This window comes from Dendrobates tinctorius, unplaced genomic scaffold, assembly GCF_039654945.1.
Source record: "Dendrobates tinctorius isolate UK_male_01 unplaced genomic scaffold, ASM3965494v1 ptg000028l, whole genome shotgun sequence".
In the NCBI taxonomy this organism is placed as follows: Eukaryota; Metazoa; Chordata; class Amphibia; order Anura; family Dendrobatidae; genus Dendrobates; species Dendrobates tinctorius.
Genome location: NW_027361696.1, coordinates 82,390,001 through 82,414,921, shown reverse-complemented (window position 1 = coordinate 82,414,921; position 24,921 = coordinate 82,390,001). Strand labels below are relative to the sequence as shown.

Below are 24,921 nucleotides of genomic sequence, written 5' to 3'. Positions count from 1 at the left end.
AGGAGTAGTGAGGAGAGAGATGAATTAGTCGGGCAGCAGAGTTAAGGATGGACTGGAGAGGTGCGAGGGTGTTAGCAGGGATGCCACAGAAAAGGATGTTGCAATAGTCGAGGCGGGAGATGATGAGGGCATGCACAAGCATTTTAGTAGATTGAGGGTTGAGGAAGGGACAGATTCTGGGAATATTTTTGAGCTGGAGGCGACAGGAGGTGGAGAGAGCTTGGATGTGCGGGTTGAAGGACAGGGCAGAGTCAAGGATTACTCCGAGGCAGCGGACCTCTGGTACGGGGGAAAGAGTGATGTCATTCAAATGGTATAGATAGGTCGGGTAAGGAAGATCTGTGAGATGGGGAAAAGATGATCAGTTCAGATTTGTCCACATTAAATTTGAGGAAGCGAGAAGAGAAGGCGGATATGGCTGATAGACACTCTGGGATTCTGGACAGCAGAGAGGTGACGTCTGGGCCAGAGAGGTAGATCTGAGTATCATCGGCATAAAGGTGGTACTGGAATCCATGGGACTTTGAGTTGCCCCAGGCCAAGTGTATAGATTGAGTAGAGTACGGGTCCTAGAACAGAGCCTTGGGGGACTCCAACAGAGAGAGGGTGGGATGAGGAGGTAGTGTGGGAGACGTTGAATGTGCGGTTGGAAAGGTATGAGGAGAGCCAGGATAGGGCGAGGTTTTTGATGCCAAAGGAGGAGAGGATCTGTAGTAGGAGGCAGTGGTCAACTGTGTCAAAAGCAGAGGACAGGTCTAGAAGCAGGAGTATAGAGTATTGTCCGTTAGCTTTGGCTGTCAGTAGGTCGTTGGTAATTTTGGTCAGGGCTGTCTCCGTGGAATGATGGGGACGGAAACCAGATTGTAGATTGTCAAAGAGCAAGTTAGATGAGAGGTGGGAGGAAAGTTAAGCATGGACATGCTGCTCCAGGAGTTTAGAAGTGAATGGGAGCAGCGATATTGGGCGATAGCTGGACGTGACTGTTAGGTCGAGGGTTGGCTTTTTAAGGATACGTGATTGTGACATGTTTGAAAGCAGAAGGGAAGGCACCAGAAGTTGGTGATAGGTTGAAGAGGTGGGTTAGGGATGGGATAAGAGTGGTGGTGATGTTGGGTAGGAGGGGGGATGGGATAGGGTCTTGTGCACAAGTGGTGAGGTGTGATTTGGAGAGATGAGCAAGCTCCCCTTCAGTGATGTTAGATAGGGAGGTTATGGGGTTTGGGCATTGGTCTGGTGTGCAAAGGGGTTGTGGTGGTTGAGCAATAAAGACTTGCCGTGTTTGGTCTATCTTGTTTTTGAAGTGTGCGGCAAAGTCCTCGGCAGAGATTAGGGAAGTGGTGGGCGGAGGAGGGAGTTAAGTGTTGAACAACTGTTTGGGGTTGTGGGATAAAGAAGATACAAGGGATGTAAAGTAGGCCTGTTTAGCAGAGGTGAGAGCTGATTTGAATGCAAGTGTTGCTTGTTTGAGTGCAGTGAAGTCGTCTTGCGAATGTGTTTTCTTCCAGCGCTGCTCTGCAATTCTGACTGCTTGCCGAAGTTTTTTAGTGATGTTATTGTGCCAGGGTTGTCTATTGATTCGTCGCACTCTGTTATGCATGATGGGTGAGTCGATGGCTGATGCAAGAGTGGCATTTTAGAAACTAGTGTTAGTGTCGTGGAGTGAAGATATGGAGGATAGTGGTAGAAGTCAGAAGAGTCAGAGAGCGTGTGGGTGTCTAGGTGTGCAAGGTTTCTTAGGGGGTGCGCATGTTGCAGGACATGGGTGCGAGGGGAGGAGGACAGGGATGAGAAAGTGAGTAGATTGTGGTCAAATAGAGGGAGAGGGGAGGTTGTGAAGTTAGGGAGCAGAGACGGGTGAAAACCAGGTCTAATGTGTGTCCGTCTGTGTGGGTGGCTGAAGAGGACCACTGAGTAAGTCCAAAAGATGAAGTAAGGGACAGGAGTTTGGAGGCTACCGACTGGTGGGTGTCAATGGGGATGTTGAAGTCACCCATGATGATGGGGGGAATGTCAGCAGAGAGAAAGTGAAGGAGCCAGGTGGAAAATTGGTAAAAAAAAAGGCAGTGGTCGGGCCCGGAGTTCGGTATATGACGGCCACTTGGAGGTTGGAGGGAGAGTAGATGCGGACAGAGTGGACTTCAAAAGAGGGGAGGATAAGGGAGGGTGGAGGTGGGATTGGGTTGAAGGTGCAGTTGGAAGAAAGGAGAAGGCCCACTCCTCCACCATGTCTGTTGCCAGGGCGGGGAATGTGGGTGAAGTGGAGGCCACCGTAACATACTTCTGCAGGGGAGGTGGTGTCGGAGGGTGTCAGCCATGTTTCGGTGAGGCCAAGGAAGGAAAAATTATGAGAGGTAAAGAGGTCGTGAATCACATGGAGTTTATTGCAGACGGAGCGGGCATTCCAGAGTGATCCAGAGAGTTGGGAGCAGGGTGGTGGTTGTCAAGGGCACGGATTTGAGGTGGGAAAGATTTCTGGTGTTTGTACTGGGTTGGGAACGATAGAAGGGGGTAATAATGGGAGGTAAGGGCTGTGGGGGTCCAGGGTTGGGAGATATGTCACCAGCAGTGAGGAGAAGCAGAGAGAGCATGTGGGAGAATGAGGGTGGGTGGATTGTTTTGTATTTTATTAGAACTCTGAGGTTGAGGAGCAGGTCAGCGGAGGAGGTCAGGTGGGGAGGGAAGGAGAGATTATTATTTGGGTAATGGGTGCTGGGGTTTGTGGGTAGCGAAGGAGAGTGAGGAGTAATGGAGCCAAAACTGTCAGAAGAGAAAATGCAAAAAGAGTGATATTCAAATGGACAGATAAGGCCAATCGTGTGTTAGCATCAAGAAAATAAGTTGAGAAAGCAGCCAGGAGACATACCAGTAATAGCAGACAGATACAGGAGTGATTGGGGTTCAGAAAAGATGGGTGATGATGGTATTGCAGACAGGAGACGTACCTGAGGATGAAGCAGATCGATTGTCAGATTGATAGCAATAGTGAAGCATCGCAATAATAACTGATTGCCGTGTATCGGCGCTCCATGAATGATTGCGGTGTATCATTAGTCCACTCTTCAATATTTCTAATTACTGCACTTCTGTCTTTCAATATCAGCTTGTGCAGAAATGCCAGCTAGTGCAGAAGATACTTTCATCGTGGGACGATAACGAGAAAGAGCAGTAAGTGATAATATGATCATACATAATACAACTGTGGTCTCTTAAAGCTGTCAGTGCCAGTAGGAATGGTCATTGACGAGATTTCTCCCTGTGTATTATACTTGGTCTTGATGTAACTATGTAATACACTACGCAGCATGCAGCTTTTTTCCCCCTGACCTTTAAAAATAAATTATGTATAATTGCATAAGCATTTTAAGGGGTTTTCCACTAAATTGATGTTGATGACCTCTGTGTACGGTTAAACTCTGTCCTTAGCATTCATCACCGATATCTGATAGATGGGGCTCTGACACCCAATAACTGTGTGAGTGAGTGGTCTCGGTCCAATCCTTCCACTGTTTGCAGATGGAGCTGCACTCACTGATTGGCTGTCAATGCGAGTTACCAGATACTCAATACAACAGGGCATAGCCCCTTCAATCACCTTTGTGCCCCCTATAAAATAAAACCAATCTATGCTCAGGTCTCGGAGCTTTATTCCTCTCGACTGCTATTCTCAGCGCACCACACCACATTATTATGTCATGTGACCTCTGCAGCCAATTCGCAGGTGCTGATCAGCTGCAGCCCCAGAGTATTACATCAAATAAAATATCCACTCTGCAGGCGATCAGAGGCAGATGTATGGCTGCAGCGGTCAGCATCAATGTCAATTGGCTGAGAATAGCAGCGTCGACATCACATTACTCTGGGAGGTGAGATTGCAATATTTTTATCTAATAAGGTCACTTGCGCAATTAACCCCTTTCTGTCATGTGACGTATTATGCCGTCCATGTGCCCTGGGACTTAATTCCCAGGGACGGGATAGTACGTCACAGCGATCAGCGGCGCCCACGTGGTGAGCGCCGCTGATCGCAGCCGGGTGTCAGCTGATTATCACAGCTGACACCCGGCACAATGTGTCAGGGGCCGTCACGGACCTCCCCCGGCACGTTAACCCCTTGCACACCGCGATCAAACACGATCGCGGTGTACCGGGGGTTAAAGGGAAGCATCGGCAGGGAGGGGGCTCCCTCCGTGCTTCCCTGAGCCCCCCACAGCAGCACAATGTGCAGCCCTGCTGCCGGGGGCTCTTTCCCTGCAGGTCCCCGAATCCAAGATGGCAACGGGGACCTTCAGGGGCCTGCAGGGAGCTGGCTTCTTCACTGCCTGCAAAGCGCAGGCATGAGGAAAGCCTGTGCAGTGCCTGTGACAGATCGCCGATCTGTCACAGTGATCTGTGATGTGACAGATCAGCGATCTGTCACAGGACAGTGATGTCCCACCTGGGATAATGTAATAAAGTAAAAAAAAAAAAAAAAGTGTAAAAATAATTTAAAAAAAAAAGCTAAATAAATTAAAAAAATAAAAAAATATTCCCTAATAAATTCATTTTTTGGAAATAAAAAAACCCCCAAAAAACAAAGTACACATATTTGGTATCGCCACGTCCGTAACGACCCGCCCTATAAAACTGCCCCATTAGTTAACCCCTTTAGCGAACCCCTTAAAAAATAAAAAAATAAGCAAAAAATGATTTATCATACCGCCGAACAAAATGTGCAATAACGCGCGATCAAAAAGACGCATATAAATATGCATGGTACCGTCATCTTGTCCCGCAAAAAACGAGCCGCCATACAGCGTCATTAGTGAAAAATTAAAAAAGTTATAGCTCGCAGAATAAAGCGATGCAAAAATAATTATTTTTTATATAAAATTGTTTTCATTGCATAAAAGCGCCAAAACACAAAAAAATGACCTAAATGAGGTATCGCTGTAACCGTACTGACCCGAAGAATAAAAGGGCTTTATCAATTTTACCGCACGCGGAACGGTGTAAACGCACCCCCCAAAAGAAATTCATGAAACGCTGGTTTTTGTTCATTCTGCGTCCCAAAATCGGTATAAAAAGCGATCAAAAGATGTCACGTGCCCGAACATGATACCAATAAAAGCGTCAACTCGTCCCGCAAAAAATAAGACCTCACATGACTCAGTGGGTCAAAATATGGAAAAATTATAGCTCTCAGTATGTGGTGATGCAAAAACTATTTTTACAATAAAAAGCGTCTTTTAGCGTGTGACAGCTGCCAAATATAAAAACTGCCATAAATAGTAAATCAAACCCCCCGTTATCACCCCCTTAGTTAGGGAAAAATAATAAAATAAAAAAAAAATGTATTTATTTCCATTTTCCCATTAGGGCTAGGGCTGAGATTAGGGTTAGGGGTGTGTTGGGGTTAGGGTTGGAGTTATAATTGGGGGGTTTCCACTGTTTGGGCACATCAGGTGCTCTCCAAACGCAACATGGCGTCTGATCTCAATTCCAGCCAATTTTGCGTTGAAAAGGTCAAATGGTGCTCCTTCCCTTCCAAGCTCTGCCATGCGCCCAAACAGTGTTTTACCCCCTCATATGGGGTCCAATTTCTCCTGTTACCCTTAGGAAAATAAAAAATTAGGGGCAAAAATATCATTTCTCCATCGCTTCATTGGGGGACACAGAAACCATGGGTATATGCTGCTGCCACTAGGAGGCTGACGCTATGCACAGATAAAGGTTAGCTCCTCCTCCGCAGTATACACCCCACCGACCGGCACTAATTTCCTCAGTTTAGCTTAGTGTCAGTAGGAGGTGGACACGGGTCTTTCATTAGACCCATATCTACCTCAGTGTGCGTCGTTCCCTTGCAGGTTTCGGAGGGATACGGAGTGAACAGTCACATCCGTACTCCCACAAAGAGACTATGAGTACGGCGTGTACTGCCACCCCGTATCCTCATAGCTCTCCACGGCAGGACCAAGAGCCCCGAGCACGGATGCGTGTCAGGCGATCCACCTGGTCCTCGCCCCCCTGTCTCCCACCCACTCGCCCACCAGAGCCTATCGGTCTGGATGAGACGCTGACCACCTTCTATGGAAGAGGACAGGATCATAAGGTACAGGTTTTTGCTGAGAGGTAAGTATGGGACCCCGGAGTGTCACCTCCTCTCCCTAGCCTCCCACGTCTCCCCAGCTACACCTCTCTCTCTTATTTTGGCCAGCCATGCTGCAGGCTTGGGTACCTTGCGGAGCGGGCGCCCTTAGTGACATCCCCAGGTGTCACGGCTCCTTTCAGCAGCCTTTTCCTCTCTCTGCGCCCCCTCTCCCTGGCTGCACTTATCTTGTTTCGGCTCAACAGCCGGGCGGCAGGCATGGATCCATTGCGGGGCGATCGCGTTGTCTCCGCGCCGCCCCGCGCTCCCCGCCGGCAGCCGCATCTACTCCAGGCCCCGGCTTCTATTGCGGCCTTGTTCGGCGTCGCGGCCACGCCCCCCGCCTTTTTCCTTAGGCGGGCTTCTCTCCCGCCCGTTCTAAGCCCGCCCACCGCTCGCTCCCTCCCATTCTAGGCCGCCCTCCGCTCTTTCCCTCCACGTCTGCGCTCCGGAGGCGGCGCTCAGCAGCGGGCGGTACCACCTTTGGCTGCAGTTAACCCCGCCCTCCCTGTCTCCACAAGGAAGCGCGCGTTTTTTCTACCGGGCTCTCAGGCGGCCGCCATTTTCTCCAGCCTGTCAGCCGGACTCCTTCGCCGCTTCTGTGGCCCTACAGATATGGACGAGCTGTGCAGCAGCGCTCACTGAAAACATCCACAGGACACCGGACCGTGAGTAGCTCTGCATCTGCAGACTGACACCCTCCTCTGCCTCCTGTCCCCCATCCTTCCGGCACTGCTTCAGTGACTTTCCCCCCATCCAGCCCGCTGCCCAGGAGCCCCCTATTGCTCCACGTGAGAACGAATCTCCCATTCCTGACTGGGCTTCTTCCCTATCTCAATCAGTGGCGTATCTCACCAGGGTGTCTCAGTCCCTAGTGGCCATTCTTCATAAGTTGTCCCTGGACTCCTTTGCAGGACCCAGCAGGTCACAAGAGGTTCCACCTGAACCAGCCACCATGAGCCGCAAAAGACCCAGGCAGGATCTCCGGCCGGAATCCTCCCCTCGCTCCATCTCACCACATAGTCCTTCCCAGCAGTTTCCTTCCCGTGCATCCTCACCTGAGTCAGGCGAAGCGTTCTCAGATGCGCCATCCGAGGAGATTTTAGAGCTGGATTCGGACCATACCGCGGACATGAAGGTTACGGTACAGAACCTCATTGCAGCGATTAACCATACTTTCGAGATCACAGACTCCCCTGCGAAACCCTCAGATCAGGAGGTTTCGTTCAGACGGGCATAAACACCTTCCGGAGTCTTCGCTCCTCATTCTGAGTTTGCCAAGCTCCTCACCAGGAAAGGGAAAATCCGTCCAGGCGCTTTCAAAGAGGGAAGCGCCTCGGCCTGCTGTATCCATTCTCTCAAGAGCTTACCGACAACTGGTCGGCTTCTCCCTCTGTAGACGCTCCTGTGTCCAGACTATCTAACAGCACGGTCCTTCCGATTTCAGGTGTGGCGGCTTTGAAGGATTCTAACGACAGGATCATAGAATCCTTAGCAAAGTCAGCATTCGAAGCGGCTGCGACGGTGCTAAGCCCAGCCTTTGCCTCCACTTGGGTAGCAAAGGCCAAAGCTGCTTGGGCGGAAGATCTCCGCCAAGGCATTCTTGATGGAGCCCAACCAGAGTGTTTGGCCGAGATAGCCAACCAGATCTCCCATGCTGGGGATTATCTGGTCTCGGCCTCCTTGGATGCCGCCTCTTGTGCAGCTCAAGCGTCCAGCAACTTAGTTGCAATCCGGCGTACAATTTGGCTCAAGGCTTGGCTGGCGGATTTGTCGTCTAAAAAATCCCTTACCAATCTGCCCTTTCAGGGTGCGCGTCTCTTTGGATCCCAGCTGGACCAGATTATCAAAGACGCCACTGGGGGCACAAGCTCTCTTCCACAGACCAAGCCTCGTAGACCCCCTCCAGGGTGTCAGTTTCGGTCTTTCCGCCGCGTCGTGACGGCAGAATCTTTTTCCAACCAACAAAGGCCGCAAGCACACCAGGATAGGAAGAAGGTCTCCTTTATGCCCACTTCATCCTGGCGATCTCACTCCTCCCAGGGCAGAGGGTCCAGAACTGGAAGGTCCACCTCGGCATGACTATCTACAAAGCCCCGAGGCGCCTTTCCAACTGGGCGGCTGACTCCTTTTCTTCAGGGACGTCTGGCTTGCCTCGGTGGAAGTCGCTTGGGTCAGGGAAGTTGTATCCTCAGAATACAAGATAGAGTTCGTGTCTCGGCCCCGGGATCGCTTCTTCGAGTCCCGTCCTCCAAAAGACCCCGCCTTAGTTCTGGTCGTCTTTGCACCCATCAACTTGCTTCTCCGTTCCGGGGTCATTGTGCCCGTTCCCGAAACAGAGCGATTCACAGGGTTTTACTCAAACCTATTTGTAGTGCCGAAAAAAGGCGGCGCGGTTCGGCCCATTCTGTACCTCAAACTGCTGAACAAGAGGGTCCGCCTGCGTCATTTCGGGATGGAGACCCTTCGTTCAGTAATCGCTTCCATGGAGGCGCAGGAATTCATGTGTTCAATAGACATTCCAGATGCCTATCTGCATGTCCCCATCTTTTATGGGCATCAGATATTTCTGCGTTTTGCGATTCATCAGGACCACTACCAGTTTGTCGCCCTGCCGTTCGGTCTTGCCACCGCGCCCAGAGTGTTTACAAAGATCATGGCGGCGTTGATGGCCCTGTTGAGGATCTGAGGTCTCGTACTCTTCCCGTACCTCGACGCCATTCTAATCAAAGCTCCGTCTTTTCACCATACTCTCCAAAGCCTTACCATCGTTCTCGACACCCTGTCCAGTTTTGGGTGGCTCGTAAACAAGAGGAAGTCCTGCCTCGTTCCGACTCAACGTCTTGTGTTTCTAGGCTTATTGTTCGACACCCGTCGATCGAGGGTCTTTCTCCCGGAAGAGAAGTTGATCTCTGCGGCAAGATGTTCGATCGCTACAGGGCCTAAAGCTTCCATCTTTCCGGTCAGCCATGAAAGTCTTGGGAAAGATGGTGGCAACGACGGAAGCGATCCCCTTTGCTCAATTTCACACGAGACCGCTTCAACAGGCCATTCTGTCTCGGTGGAACAGGTCTGTTCTCTCCCTGGATCGTCCAATTCGCCTCTCGTTCCGGGTCAAACAGTCCCTCAATTGGTGGCTGACGTCACCCCTCATTTCCCTGGGTCGGTCATTCCTTCCGATTTACTGGCAGATTGTGACAACGGACGCCAGCCTTCTCGGCTGGGGAGCTGTGTTTCGCAATCAGATGGTTCAGGGTCGGTGGTCGACCCAAGAGACAACTCTGCCGATCAACGTCCTCGAGATACGGGCGATTTCACTGGGAAAGGCTTCTCAGGGGGCCTGCAGGTCCAGATTCAGACAGACAATGCCACAGCGGTGGCATATGTCAACCACCAAGGGGGGACACAGAGCTCCTCGGCTCTAGCGGCAGTGTCCAGGATTCTCCACTGGGCAGAGGTATTGGTCCCAGCGGTATCCGCAGTGCACATTCCCAGCGTGGACAACTGGGCCGCCGATTTTCTCGGCCGCGAGGGTCTCACGGCGGGAGAGTGGTCCTTACATCCGGACGTCTTTCATCAGCTTTGCCGTCGTTGGGGGACTCCGGACGTGGACCTGCTGGCGTCTCGCCTGAACAGGAAGGTCCCACAGTTCGTATCCAGGGCCCGAGATCCTCTCGCAGTGGGCGCCGATGCTCTGACCCTTCCCTGGTCGCAGTTCAAGCTCCCTTATCTGTTCCCTCCCCTTCTTCTTCCCAAGCTGTTGAAGAAAATCAAGGCGAAGGGGTACCAGTCATCCTCATCGCTCCGGATTGGCCCAGAAGGGCTTGGTTCGCGGACATCGTCAATCTTCTCGTGGACGCCCCCTGGAAGCTTCCAGACAGAGCGGATCTGCTGTCTCAAGGTCCAATCTGCCATCCCAATTCTCTGCCACTTAATTTAACGGCGTGGCTGTTGAAACCGCGGTTCTGAAGCGGTCAGGTTTTTCAGATCGGGTTATTCACACCATGATCCGTGCTAGAAAACCATCGTCTTCGAGAATTTATAATCGTACATGGAAGGCCTATTTCACTTGGTGCGAGGCCAATGACGTTCCGCCCATGTCCTTTTCTCTCCCTTCTTTCCTGGCGTTCCTCCAGGCAGGCCTAGATGCGGGCCTTGCCCTCAGTTCTTTGAAGGGTCAGGTTTCAGCGCTCTCCATTCTTTTTCAGAAGATGTTGGCCTCCCGTCCGCAGGTCAAAACCTTTCTTCAGGGAGTGGCTCATACGGCACCTGCATACCGCGCTCCCGTGGATCCATGGGATCTCAATCTGGTTCTGGAGACTCTTCAACGGTCTCCCTTTGAACCTCTCAGGGAAGTCTCCCTGTCCCTTCTCTCCTGGAAAGTGGACTTTCTGGTGGCCATCACCTTCATCCGGCGTGTGTCGGAAATGGTGGCCCTTTCTTGCGCCCCTCTTTCCTGGTGCTCCATCAGGACAAGGTGGTCCTGTGGCCCCCGCCTTCCCTCCTAAGGTGGTGTCCACTTTTCACCTAAATGAGGACATTGTTCTCCCGTCCTTTTGTCCGGGTCCAATCCACCCTCTGGAACGCTCCTTGAACAAGCTATACCTGGTCGGGGCCATGAAGGTCTACCTGGCTAGGACGTCTCCCTTGCGGAAGACAGACTCTCTTTTCATCATTCCAGATGGTGCGCGGAAAGGTCAGCCGGCCTCCAAGGCTACCATTGCTCGATGCATCAGATCGGCAATTTTGGAGGCCTACCGGGTCAAGCATCGAGTGCCCCCTCCGGGAATTAGAGCTCACTCTACCCGGGCAGTGGGTGCCTCCTGGGCGGTGCACCACAGAGCTTCTGCGCAGCAGCTCTGCAAAGCGGCAACCTGGTCTTCGATCCACACGTTTGCCAAGTTTTACAAGGTCCACACCTATGCTTCGGCGAATGCCAGCCTAGGCAGAAGGATCTTGCAGGCGGCGGTGGTGAGTCCGCTGACCTGATGGAAGTTTGTTTCCCACCCCAGGGACTGCTTTGGGACGTCCCATGGTTTCTGTGTCCCCCAATGAAGTGATGGAGAAAACAGGATTTTTGGTTGCTTACCGTAAAATCTGTTTTTCGGAGCCTACATTGGGGGACACAGCACCCTCCCATATTCTGCAACTCCTGTTCTTAGGTTGTTTGTTGATTACAGTTGAGTTGTCTGTTCTGTTTTCTTTCTGTTTTGTTACTTCTCCTACTGCTTTCTCACTAACTGAGGAAATTAGTGCCAGTCGGTGGGGTGTATACTGCGGAGGAGGAGCTAACCTTTTTCTGTGCATAGTGTCAGCCTCCTAGTGGCAGCAGCATACACCCATGGTTTCTGTGTCCCCCAATGAAGGCTCCGAGAAACAGATTTTACGGTAAGCAACCAAAAATCCTGTTTTTTGTGGAAAAAAATGTTTTTATTATTTTCACGCCCGGGCGATATAAACTTCTGTGAAGCACTTGGGGGTTCAAAGTGCTCACCACACATCTAGATAAGTTCCGTGGGGGGTCTAGTTTCCAAAATGGGGTCACTTATGGGGGGTTTCCACTGTTTAGGGCTCTCCAAAGGCAACATGACACCCGCAGAGCATTCCATCAAAGTCTGCATTCCAAAACGTCACTACTTCCCTTCCGAGCCCCGACGTGTGCCCATACAGTAGTTTTCTCCCACATTTGGGGTATCAGTGTACTCAGGACAAATTGGACAACAACTTTTTGGGGTCCAATTTCTCCTGGTACCCTTGGGAAAATAAAAAAATGGGGACTAAAAGATCATGTTTGTTGAAAAAATGCGATTTTTTTTTTTTTTTTATTTTCATGCCCGGTCGTTATAAACTTCTGTGAAGCCCCTGGGGGTTCAAAGTGCTCACCACACATCTAGATAAGTTCCTTAGGGGTCTAGTTTCCAAAATGGTGTCATTTGTGGGGGGGTTTCCACTGTTTTGGCACATCAGGGGTTTTCCAATCGCGACATGGTGTCTGATCTCAATTCCAGCCAAAAAGTCAAATGGCGCTGCTTCCCTTCTGAGCTCTACCATGCGCCCAAATAGTCGTTTACACCCACATATGGGGTATCAGTGTACTCAGGACAAATTGCACAATAACTTTTAGGGTCCTGTTACCCTTGGGAAAATAAAAATTGGAGGTGAAAAGATCATTTTTATGGAAAAAATGATTTTTCAATTGTACCGCTGTACGTTATAAACTTCTGTGAAGCCCTTGTTGGTTCAAAGTTCTCACCACTTATCTAGATAAGTTCCTTGGGGGGGGTCTAGTTTCCAAAATGGGGTCACGTGGGGGGTTTCCACTGTTTAGGTACATCAGGGGCTCTCCAAACGTGACATGGCGTCCGATCTGAATTCTAGCCAATTTTGCATTGAAAAAGTCAAACGGCGCTCCTTCCCTTCTGAGCTCTGCCATGCGCCGAAACAGTGGTTCCCCCCCCCCACATATCAGGTATCAGCGTACTCAGGACAAATTGCACAATAACTTTTGCAGTCCAACTTCTCCTGTTACCCTTGGTAAAATAAAAAAAAACTGAACCTGAAGTATTTTTTTTGTGAAAAAAAGTTAAATGTTCATTTTTTTTTTAAATATTCAAAAAATTCCTGTGAAGCACCTGAAGGGTTAATAAACTTCTTGAATGTGGTTTTGAGCACCTTAAGGGGTGCAGTTTTTAGAATGGTGTCACTTTTGGGTATTTTCTATCATATAGACCCCTCAAAGTGGCTTCAAATGTGATGTGGTCCGTAAAAATAAAATGGTGTTGCAAAAATGAGAAATCGCTGGTCAACTTTTAACCCTTATAACTTCCTAAGAAAAAAAATTTGGGTTACAAAATTGTGCTAATGTAAAGTAAACATGTGGGAAATGTTACTTATCAAGTTTTTTGTGTGCCGTATCTCTGTGATTTAAGGGCATAAAAATTCAAAGTTAGAAAATTGCGAAATTTTCAAAATTTTCACCAAATTTCCGTTTTTTTCACAAATAAATGCAAGTTATATGAATGAAACTTTACCACTAGCATGAAGTACAATATGTCACGAGAAAACAGTGTCAGAATCACCAGGATTCATGGAAGCGTTCCAGAGTTATTACCTCATAAAAGGACAGTGGTCAGAATTGTAAAAATTGGCCCGGTCATGAACGTGCAAACCACCCTTGGGGGTTAAGGGGTTAAAGGGGTTGTCCAGCAGTGGAAAATATTTTGAGACCTGCTAAACTCTGTCTGCTCATAGACCCCTCTGAAAAGCTGTGATTTAGTATCTCCGTTTTTATAGGCCGGACTAAACCTGTTCGTTATCGGTTTTCCTTTTCTGTTAATCTTTCAGGTCAGAAGGCGGACGCAGGAAAGGCTTTATGGGACATCTCACCAAAATCGCAAATGCACTGGTGCAAAGTTCAGAAAAAGGTCCTAATCACGCTCTCATCAACCAGCTATTTAAAGGTGACTGCAAAGGTTCATTGGAAATATTTGTATCTAGTTTACGCTATTGCAATTGAGGTGTAATATTGGCCATTTCTACATCCAGAGTTCCCAGATGAGCAACAGGAGCAGTGGGAAAGCTTCATTTCGGGATCTCTTACAGAAACTAACAAGAAGAACACCGTTGACCTTGTAAGGCTTGTATGGTTACTTTTAGGTTGGGTTTGGGTGTGTTTGGTCGCCCACTGTTGCACTGATATGGTTACGCGCAGTAAATATATGGCCAGACCCTAAAGTTGTAACAGCTGACACCCTGCTGCAGTGGCCAGGCTAGGTGGCATCTCTGATCCTGGCCGTTTAACCCCTTGGTGAGCCAATCAGTGCCCCCATAATGCTGTTCCTGGTCTAGATGAGGGATTGCTGACACACCAGTTTTGCTGTTAAGATTTCTTTAGCTAAAAAGCATTGTGGTCTTTTCACTTTTGCAGGTAAACACAAGAAACATGCACTCCTCCAGTGATGACGAAGACAATGACCTGAAGGAATTTAATTTTCCACAAGAGGCCGTTCTCCAGCAGGTGACAGCCATTTTCCTTACTTAAGTTCCAGGTCAGATAGGGAGCCTGTAGAGGATAGAAACAAGACTTGTAAGTGAAGTTTTACGAGAAAAAAAAATGTAACCCTAAATCCGTTTTGAAGAAAATCAAAATTGATCCTCAGTTTACATGTTAGGTTTTTGGATTTCTTTTAACCCCATTGGCAAAATATTGATTGCTATTCATTCAGGGACTTTGGGGAGAAATACAGATAATTTGAATCCCCTCTGCTGCCCTTGACTAGTTCTCGATTTCTGATTTTTGTGTCAAGGTTTGTTTTCCTGGAAAAATGTATTTGGTCAAATTAATTATTTCGTAAATGTTATCGGTACAATGCTCAATGGAATATTTATCTAATTCACGTCTTAGTTTACGTCTTTGATTTATGGGAGTCTGTCAGCCAAAATGAACTGTATAAAGAAAGCACATTGCCATGTAGGCTATAAATCACACATTTATTGATGTAAACGCTGCCTTCGTTCTGCAGAAGCTAGAGTTTAACCATATATTAGAATTTCAGTGCTCGGTGCACCTTGGGTTTGGCCAAGAGGCTCAATGCAGGTTTTGCTTGCCCCTATGCCCTCACTGGTGCCTGATAGCACTGGCTTGCCTGGCACGAGCACTGCCTACAGATGACGCTCAGGGAAACAAGTTCTGTCAGTGATCAGTAGGGAATGCAATGCTTAAGGGTGCACCTCCCATGACTGCAGTAAAAAAATGATTGTTGCATCTAACCCAAAAAAGGTACTAATAAAAGACTAACACACTCCGACTGTCCTGTTGAAGTAGATTTTCAGAGTTGCATTAGCGCTGCCATTGTCTGATTAATGCTGCCTGTGGTTTCGGGCATCTTGAATCTCCCATTAGGTTCCCTTTTGAGATGTTTTAAGTTTTAGAGTATCCCCCAAAAAAAGCAATGTCAGAATTGGACTTTTTTCCCACCATTTCATCACCTCACTTTTTTTTCCATCATTTTTAGTGCATTATATGGTCATTCAAAACTATAACTTGTCCCACCGAAAACATGCCCTTAATGGTTATGCCAGTGGATAATATGACCATTACGGCCCTTAGAAGGGAAGGAAAAAACAAAAAAGTACAGAAATAAAAAATAGACATGTCGGGAAGGGATTTTTGAAATTGTCAACTTGCCGCCCTTTTTAGGCTACTTTCACACTTGCGTTTTTTTGCTGCGCGTTTTTTGCGCACACAAACGCATGGAAAAAACGCATCATGCGTTTGTGTGCGTTTTTTTGCGGGTTTTGGTGCGTTTTTTTTTTAAAAAAAAGCATGTTTTTTTGCGCATATGTGCGCACCTATATTATCTACAATGGGTGTTTTGCTGTAAAAAAACGCATTGCGTGCGCATGTGTTTTTTGGGGGCAAGTCAGACACTCAGAAAATGCAACAGGATGCATTTTGTGCACCTGAGCGCACACTACAAAAAAACGCATGCGCATACAAACGCATGTGTATGCGCACATAAGCGTACCCCATGTAAAATTTAGGGGGGAAAAACAGAGCAAAAAGCGCAAGTGTGAAACCAGCCTTATACCTATAATATAATGTATATTTATTTGTTTGTTTTTTCAGGCTTTTGTTGACTACCAAGTGCAACAGATGACATCTGCTTTTATAGATCACTTTGGGTTCAATGATGAGGAGTTTGGAGAACAAGAAGAGAGTGTCAAGTTAGTATTAATACAGTCATGCATATCACCCATGAGTTTACATGCAGAACATACATTTGTTGCAGTGTATTTCCGGCTGCAGTTTATCTTCATAGCACACCTGCGTATAGATTTGTGAAACATTTACCTGGGGAGGTGTGCACGTTCAAGTAGACCTCACCGAAAAATTGTTTAGATGAAAAATAAAATACATTTTTCAAATATAGTTATTAAAATAAATTCAGATTAACACTTCACAAGCAATTCATTTGCAGGTTATACTTTTAGAAGCAGCAATGCCCTCTTGCAGATTAACCAATTAGAAGCAGCTATGTCTTCCTCTTTGCCTGAGCTGCATAATACAGAAGGACATTATATTAAATGGCTTGTAAATTCCAATGTCCTATATGAAGTAAAATAGACACCTGACTGGAGCTGTAGTAAATTTTCACCTAATTTGCATTTTGCTGGTATATAGCTCAATGTGACGCATCAGTTCTTCCACCGTATTATTCAGTTCTGTAAACAAGCGAGTTGACAAAACTGTGAAACAGGCCATATTCTGCCAGATTTGACCACAAGTCTGTATAGCTGCTGAATAGTATCTGCTCCCCCCTCACAGTTGTTACCTACAAATTTTGCCCTTACTCAGGTTAAAGATAAAGTAAAATGTGTGATATGCTTTAACCCCTTACCAACATCTGCCGTAAAGGTACTGTGCAATTTGGTTGCAAGTGTATGAAGCAGTCTCATGGGGTGAGACCGCCCCATATCCTGCAAGTAGTGGCTGTGCATTACAGCCAGGACCTGCCTCTAACAATCACGGGTGGCGAGAAGGGCCACTTGCAATTGTAAACCTGTTTACATGCCACTGTCAAACTCTTGACGGCAACATTAACAACACGCCGGCAGGGGAGTGCGTTTTTCAACTCGACCATCGGGTGCACCTGTGATGTGATCGCGGGTTGCCGATGGGCTGCTCTATTGGCTGTGGGTCTGCTGAAGACCTCCGTGTTTATGATTATGGAGCTCCCTTAAAACGCTGCCTGTGGGCTGGCTTCAAAGGTGACTATGATTTTTACTATATACATCTGTACTGTGGTATTACAAGAATATAGCACAAGTGATCATGCGATCACAGGTTAAAGTCCCCAAAAAACATAAGGTCAAATCACCGCCCTTTTCTCATTAAAAGAAAAGATAATAAAAAAAAAATTGCACTTGCTGTATTGCCTTGTTCAGAAATGTCCAATCTATCAAAATACAAAAGTAATTAACCTGATCGATAAACCCCATAAACATAAAAAAATGAAAGCGCCAAAATTCATTTTTTTTTTCCTCTCTCCAATATCACAAAAAATGATGTAACAAGCGATCAAAATGTCATATCCATCCCAAAATGGCATTAATAAAAAAGTTGTCTGGCCCCGCAGAAAATAACCCATCACATAGCTCCATTGTCCGGGGCTGTGAAGGGGGTCTTTATGTGGTGCTGTGCTTAGGTATTTATCTGTATAGCTTCTGACAGGTCACTGATCCCTGGTGGTTCTTCAGGTTCCTTTTGAAGGTTTCCGCAGTAGGTGAAATGTCTGATATGTTGGATTAGAGAGTTCCAGAGGAGGGGGGATTCATGGGAGAAATCTAGTATGCGATTGTGGGAAGAGGAAATAAGAGCAGAGTAGAGAAGGGGATCTTATGAGGATCGGTAATTGCGTGCAGGTAAGTATCGGGAGACGAGGTCACAGATGTATGGAGGGGCCAGGTTGTGGATGACTTTGTATTCATTCCATGGTTAAGGTTGATTAAGGAATGGATGGATCTGGGAAATATTTTTGACTTGGAGTCAGCAGGAAGTGGAGATGGCTTAGATATGTGGTTTGAAGTAGAGATTAGAGTCCAGGATTACCCCGAGGCAGCGAGTTTGCAAGACTGAGGAGAGTGAGCAACCTTAGACTTTGATGGAAAGGTTCGCTTGGGGGGGGGGGGGCGTTGAATGAGATCTAACAAAGAAGAAGGATGAAATAGCAGACAGACATTGTGGGATTCTTGTTAGTAGAAGGGGGTGATATCTGGTCCAGAGAGTTAGATCTGTGTGTCATCAGCATAGGTGATACTGCAAGCCATGAGCTGTCCCAGGCCAAAGCTGTAGATGAAGAAGAGCAGGGGTCCTAGAACTGAACCTTGAGGGACACCGACAGATAGAGGGCGAGATGAGGTGGTAGTGTGTGAGTGGGAGACACTGAATGTCAAGTCTGTTAGGTATGATGAGATCCAAGATAGGGCCAAGTCTGTGATACCAAGAGATGAGAGAGTCTGTAGTAAGAGGAAATGCTCCACTGTGTCAAAGGCAGGTCAAGGAGGAGGAGGACAGAGTAGTGTTACTTGGATTTGGCGGTTAATAGGTCATTGGAGACTTTAGTAAGGGAAGTTTCAGTGGAATGATGCAGTCGGAAGTCAGATTGTAAGCGGTCAAGGAGGGAGCAGGAGGAGAGATGGGAGGACAGTTCAAGATGGAAGTGTTGTTCCAGTAGTTTTCAGGCATAGGAGAGAAGTTGTATGGGCAATAGCTAAACATTGAGGATGGGTCAAGAGAGGACTTTTGGAGGATGGGTGTGATCAAGGCACGCTTGAAGCATGAGGGGAAAACACCAGTCAGTGACAGGTTGAAAAACGGATTTTTGTGTGTACGCAGCGTAAAATCCTTTTCTCTGAGCCAATGATTGGGGGACACAGGATCATGGGTGTTATGCTGCTGCCACTAGGAGGACACTAAGCAAATACACAAAGAAATTAACTCCTCCTCCGCAGTATACACCCTCTGCTGGCTCTATCCTGAACCAGTTCGGTGTCAAAGCAGTAGGAGCTCATAAATAGCCAACAAAAATGCAACATGTCAAACCAAAGAGCAACCACAAGCCAACAGGGGGGATGCTGTGTCCCCAATGATTGTCTCGGAGAAAAGGATTTTACGGTGAGTACACACAAAAATTCCTGTTTCTCCTTCGCCTCATTGGGGGGACACAGGACCATGGGGCGTCCTAAAGCAGTGCCTGGGTGGGAAACAGCACAACACCTGAAACCTCGCGTACCAACAGGTTAAATCTGGCCTACAGATGCGATACTGCCGATTGCAGGATCTGTCTGCCACAAGGGCTGCATCTGAAGAGGCTTGAGAATGAATGTTGTAATGCTTAACAATCGTGTGAAGGCTGGACCAAGTTGTAGCCTTTCAAACTTGCTGTGCTGAATGGCCCAGGAAGCCCCCACTGACCAAGTGGAGTGTGCCTTGATCCCCGCCGGGACAGGCTGACCTCTGACACGGTAAACCTCTTGGATTGGATCGCCGAGCAGATCCATCTGGCTATTGTAGCTTTAGAAGCAGGGAGACCCCTTCTGTGTCCCTCCAGAAGCACAAAGGGAATCCGATTTGCGGTAAAACGCTGTTCTGGAGATACATTTCCTGAGTGCTCTCACCAAATCTAAAGTATGGAGAGCTTTCTCAGAATAATGGACCGGAGCTGGGCAGAACGAGGGCAAAGCTATATCCTCATTCAGATGTAAAGAAAAAACGATCTTGGGCAAGAAGGACGGAGACGTTCTTAACACCATCTTGTCCTGGTGAAAGACCAGAAATGGAGGTTTGCAAGACAACAATGCTAATTCCGAGACCCACCTGATCGATGTTACTGCTGCAAGAAAGGCAACTTTCCAAGAAAAAAGTGTGAGTGATGCGTCCTGCAGGGGTTCGAAGGGTGCCTCTTGTAATGCACCTAGGACCAAATTAAGGTCCCAAGGCTCCAGAGGCATCTTGTAAGGAGGGACAAGGTGCGACACTCCCTGTATGAAGGTCTTGACCTGCGATTTAGAAGCTATCCTTCGCTGGAACAGGACGGATAGGGCTGAAATTTGACATTTGAGAGAAGCCAGTGCCAGGCCTGAGTCTAATCCTGCTTGGAGAAACTCCAAAATAGAAGGGGTAGAAAACACAAGTGGAGAGCATCTGCTAGTCTTACACCAAGAAAAAAAGGCCTTCCAAACACGGTGGTAAATTCGCATGGAAGTAGGTTTCCGGGCGTTGATCATGGTGGACGCTACTTGTTGCGAGAAACCGGCCTGGGCTAGGACCCAGGATTTAATGGCCAGGCAGTCAAACTCAGCACTCTTGAGTTCTGGCGGTAAATGGGCCCCTGAGAGAGAAGGTCTGGGTGGTCCGGTAACCGCCAGGGAACGTCGGCGACTAGTTGCACCAGTTCTGCGTACCATGCTCGTCGTGGCCAGTCTGGTGCGACGAGAATCACTGGGATACCCTTCACTTTGATCTTTCAGATGACCCTTGGGATCAGCGGGAACGGCGGAGAAATGTAAGGGAGATGAAATTGGTGCCACGGAAGTACCAGGACATCCGACCTGATGGCCTCTCCTACTCTCTAGGCTCCAGTCACTAGGCATTAAGGACATTGCTCTTTCCTGGTTCTCCTCCTATCTTTCCGACCGCTCCTTCAGTGTTCTGTTTTCTGGCTCCACTTCATCTCCTCTTCCTCTCACTGTTGGGGTACCTCAGGGCTCAGTCCTTGGCCCCCTTCTCTTCTCTCTCTATACGGCCCCAATTGGACAGACCATCAGCAGATTTGGCTTTCAGTACCATCTTTATGCTGATGACACACAACTGTACACATCATCCCCTGACCTTACCTCCGCTGTACTACAGAACGCCACTGACTGTCTGTCTGCAGTCTCCAACATCATGTCTGCTCTCTATCTGAAACTCAACCTCTCCAAAACTGAACTACTTCTGCTCCCACCATCTACTAACCTCCCTAAATCTGACATTTCCCTCTCTGTGGGTGGCACCATAATAACACCCCGACAGCAGGCGCGCTGTCTGGGTGTTATGTTCGACTCCGATCTCTCCTTCACCTCCCATATACAATCTCTTGCCCGCTCATGCCGCTTACACCTAAAGAACATCTCTAGAATCCGCCCTTTTCTCACCATGGAAACAACAAAAACTCTCACTGTCGCCCTGATCCACTCCCGCCTGGACTACTGTAATGCTCTATTAATTGGCCTCCCTCTCACTCGACTCTCCCCTCTCCAGTCTATCCTTAATGCAGCAGCCAGGGTTGTCCATCTGGCTAATCGTTACTCAGACGCGTCCGCTCTTCGCCAGTCGTTACACTGGCTGCCAATTCATTACAGGGTACAATTCAAAGTACTTGTTCTCACCCACAAAGCTCTCCACAGTGCGGCACCCCCTTACATCTCCTCCCTCATTTCTGTCTATCGGCCTAACCGACCGCTGCGCTCTGCAAATGACTTTCGACTAACCTCTGCCCTAATCCGTACCTCCCACTCCTGACTCCAAGACTTCTCCCGTGCTGCGCCAATCCTCTGGAATGCTCTACCCCAAGATATTAGGATCATCCACAATTTGCATAGTTTTAGGCGCTCGCTCAAAACGCATTTGTTCAGAGTGGCCTATCACATTCAGTAATCAAAGTCATGTTATGTTTGTGTGTGTGTGTAGCCCATTCACTATCTCCATCTAACCCCCACCCCCTGAAGATGGCTGGACCGTCATTGTAAATACATCATTGTAAATACAAACCTATGCTTTGTATCTCCCCCACCTCATTGTAGATTGTAAGCTCCACAAGCAGGGTCGTCTTATTTCGCTTTAATTATTGTATTGTTAACGTTGTTACTTATGACTGTTGTGTTTGAAACTGTTCAACTGTAAAGCGCTGCGGAATATGTTGGCGCTATATTAATAAAGATTATTATTATTATTATTATTATTATTATTATTATTATTAATGGGTCGCGGGACCGAGCTACAAATGCCGCAACTTTTTAGTTTAGCCTGGAGGTCATGGGGTCCACATGCGGAGTTCCCCAGCACTGACAAAACTGTTGAAAAACTTCCGGATGAAGGGACCACTCTTCCGAGGCCAGCTGAGAAAATCTGCCGCCCAATTCTCTACTCCCGGAATATGAACTGCCGAGATGACTGAATGATATGTCTCGGCCCATTTCAGGATGTATGCTACTTCGAGCATCGCTGTTCTGCTCCATGTGCACCCCTGACAATTGATGTACGCCAACGCCGTGGCGTTGTCCGAATGGGATGGCCAGCCAAAAGATGATGGAATTGATGAAGGGCTATCCTGATTGACCGAATCTCAAGCATATTGATTGGGAGACGGGATTCCTGCATAGACCAGCGTCCCTGAGCTGTGTGGTGACGGAAGATCGCTCCCCAACCTAGAAGACTGGCATTGGAGGTCACCACCAGCCAGTGAACTGGAAGAAAGGACTTTCCTTGACCCAATGAGGATGTTGACGTCCTCCACATGAGAGACCGCCTGATCTGGGGGGACAGGCAAAAACGGCGGTCCAGGGATGCCGAATTTTTGTCCCAAGCTGACACTAATGCCTGCTGCAGTGGACGGAGATGAAATTGGGCAAACGGTACTGCCTCGATTTGACGCTACCATTTTCCCCAGGACCTGCATGCTGAGCCGCAGGAAGTGAGGATGGGCAAGAGAAAGCTTCCAGGCTCCCTGGATCAGCGTCGAGATCTTTTCTGGAGGGAGAATTCCCAACCCTCAGGAAGTGTCCATGAACATCCCCAAAAGGAGATTTGCTCGGATGGGGTTGGAGAGGACTTGTCTAGGTTCACCAGCCAACCTAATCGAGAGAGGGAGTCCACAGTGACGCTGACACTGTCTGCACAGGCCTACACTGACGAAACCTTTACGAGGAGGTCGTCTAGGTAGGGCAGAATCACCACGCCCGAGAGTGTAGAATGGACATGACTGCTGCCATGACCTTCGTGAAAACTCTGTGGGCAGTGATGAGACCAAAGGGCACAGCTGTGAACTGAAAGTGCTCGTCTCCTATGGCGAAGCGCAGAAATCTTTGATGACCTGAGAAAATTGGAACGTGAAGATATGCGTCCTTGATGTCGACAGAAGCGAGGTATTCCCCTTTTTCGAGCGAGGTGATAACGGAACGGAGAGATTCCATTCTGAAGTGATGCACTTTGACGAACTTGTTCAACAGTTTTAGGTCTAGGATTGGGCGCATGGATCCGTCCTTCTTTGGGACCACGAATAGGTTTGAATAAAACCCCCTGAACCTTTCCGTGTGAGGGACAGGGACAATCACTTCATTGTTGCGGAGCGCGTACATGGCCTGATATAATAGAGCTGCATGCGCCTCCGTCTTTGGAAGAAGCGTGTTGGTGGGGGGGACGTGAATTCTGTTTTGTATCCGGAGGACAGTAGGTCTCTGACCCATTGGTCGTGAACGACTGCCAGCCAGACCTGACAAAGCAAGAGCAAACTGCCGCCTACCCTGTCTTGTGTCCTCCGGATACTTCAGTGAGTCATTGAGCAGAGAACTTGCGTGATGTAGTACTCTTGGGTCCGGACTGGGAGGATCTGTTTTTCCAGGAATGAGAGCGCTTGAGTAAAGGTTGTGAATACCTGTCCTTGCGTAGAGGACAGGCCGAGCGAGATGAAGCGGTTGCAGATGACCAGCTTGTGGTACTGCGAAAAGGCCGGATGCGAATCTGGTGTTGGTTCCGAAAGGGCCGACTGCGTCTTTGCTGAGGGAGGAATTTGTTTTTCCTCCAGTAGCATCTTGGATTATTTGGTCAAGTTTATCTCTGAACAAACGACCGCTCTGGTAAGGCAGGTAGGTTAAAGATTTCTTTGAAGCGGAGTCTGACCGCCTCTTTCGGAGCCATAGAGCTCTCCTGATGGTAACGGCGTTTGTGGCTGCAAGCGCGGCACAGTTAGCCGAATCTAGGGAGGCATGTACCACATAATCCCTGGCCCGGGCAATCTGGTAAGCGAGACTGACCGTCTCGGGAGGTAGGTTACGGTCTCGACCATTGTTAACTAGGGCCTCTGCCCAGGCCACCATATCTCTGGCAACCCATGTGGCGGTGAAGGAAGGGAAGACTGCTGCTCCGGCAGCTTCAAAGACTGACCGAGCAAGATTTTCAATCTGTCGATCAGTGGGGTTTTTAATGGACGAGCTGTCAGACAGAGACGGGAGAGTTTTGGAAGCGAGCCGTGATATGGGTGGATCTACTGAAGGTGACTCAGTCCACTCTTTTCTTAGAGTAGATGCAAAAGGGTACCATGCTTCCAGCGGCTTTTGTCCTGTGAATCGCTTGTCCGGGCGAGTTCTATGCCTCTGAACAATGTCCGTAATCTCAGGGTGGTTAGCAAAAACCTTGTGAGCATGTTTGGACCTTTTGAGAAGGACACAGTGTGATCCGGACTACTACCGGCTTCTTGGTCTATTCTCAGAGTCTTATTAACCGCTTCGATGAGACAATCTAGAGACTCCTGGTACTCTAGCGAGTCCGGGTCTACGGCCATATCCGACTCGTATTCTGAGTCGTGTTCGCTGCAAACCCCTGGTAAGGTGGAGCGGGAAGCAGAGCTTGCGGACGCCGAGGCACTACAGTGCCTGGGGGACGAGTCATGGGGACGCTTTCTAGATGATTATATGTTGTCTGCCCCTGTCTGAGGAAGACTCTCGTGTGACTGATGAAGGGCCTTCTACGGTGGGGGGGGAGTAGGTAAAGAGATGCCCTGACTTAAGGAGAAATCATGGAAGGATTCTATAGCTTTAGCTCAGTCCATGGCATCCCTGGATAAAGAGGTAGCCTACTTGGGACTAGGTCCACTAGGGTCGGCATTGGCAGGGGGCTCCTGTGCGCATGAGGGTTCGCAGGCTGCACAGATTGCAGTACGGTTTCTGCGTGGTAGTGGGGCATTACATGCGGCATACACCACTGTGTGCATGTTATCAGCCTTCTTGGATGCCTTTGATCAAGACATACTGCATATACCTGCTGCTTAGAGGCTGATTCAGCGAAGGGGTTAAGCACTGTGTACCAGCTTACACAGGTCCTGTGTCTGTGCCCCCAGAGTAGGAGGTCAACGCTGCGGCGAAAATGCCAGAAGTCACACTTGGGGTGAGATGGCGTCCCCCAACCTGGATATTTCCTGCGCTACACACGCACCAGGAAAAAGAAGAGCCCGAGAACATGTTGGCGCTTCTCGTAGGGA

General features: G+C 48.5%; 1 protein-coding gene across 2 annotated transcripts in view; it reads left to right on the top strand.

The window, feature by feature from the left end:
• Nucleotides 1-24,921, top strand: part of PPP6R1 (protein phosphatase 6 regulatory subunit 1) — a 105,670-nt gene that overhangs the window by 48,381 nt on the left and 32,368 nt on the right. For both annotated transcript variants that reach the window (XM_073571088.1, XM_073571087.1), the window contains exons 11-15: nucleotides 3,101-3,165; nucleotides 13,469-13,584; nucleotides 13,670-13,755; nucleotides 14,052-14,141; nucleotides 15,753-15,850. In XM_073571088.1, coding sequence (XP_073427189.1) covers nucleotides 3,101-3,165; nucleotides 13,469-13,584; nucleotides 13,670-13,755; nucleotides 14,052-14,141; nucleotides 15,753-15,850 — 455 coding nt within the window. The remainder of the gene's footprint in view (nucleotides 1-3,100; nucleotides 3,166-13,468; nucleotides 13,585-13,669; nucleotides 13,756-14,051; nucleotides 14,142-15,752; nucleotides 15,851-24,921) is intronic.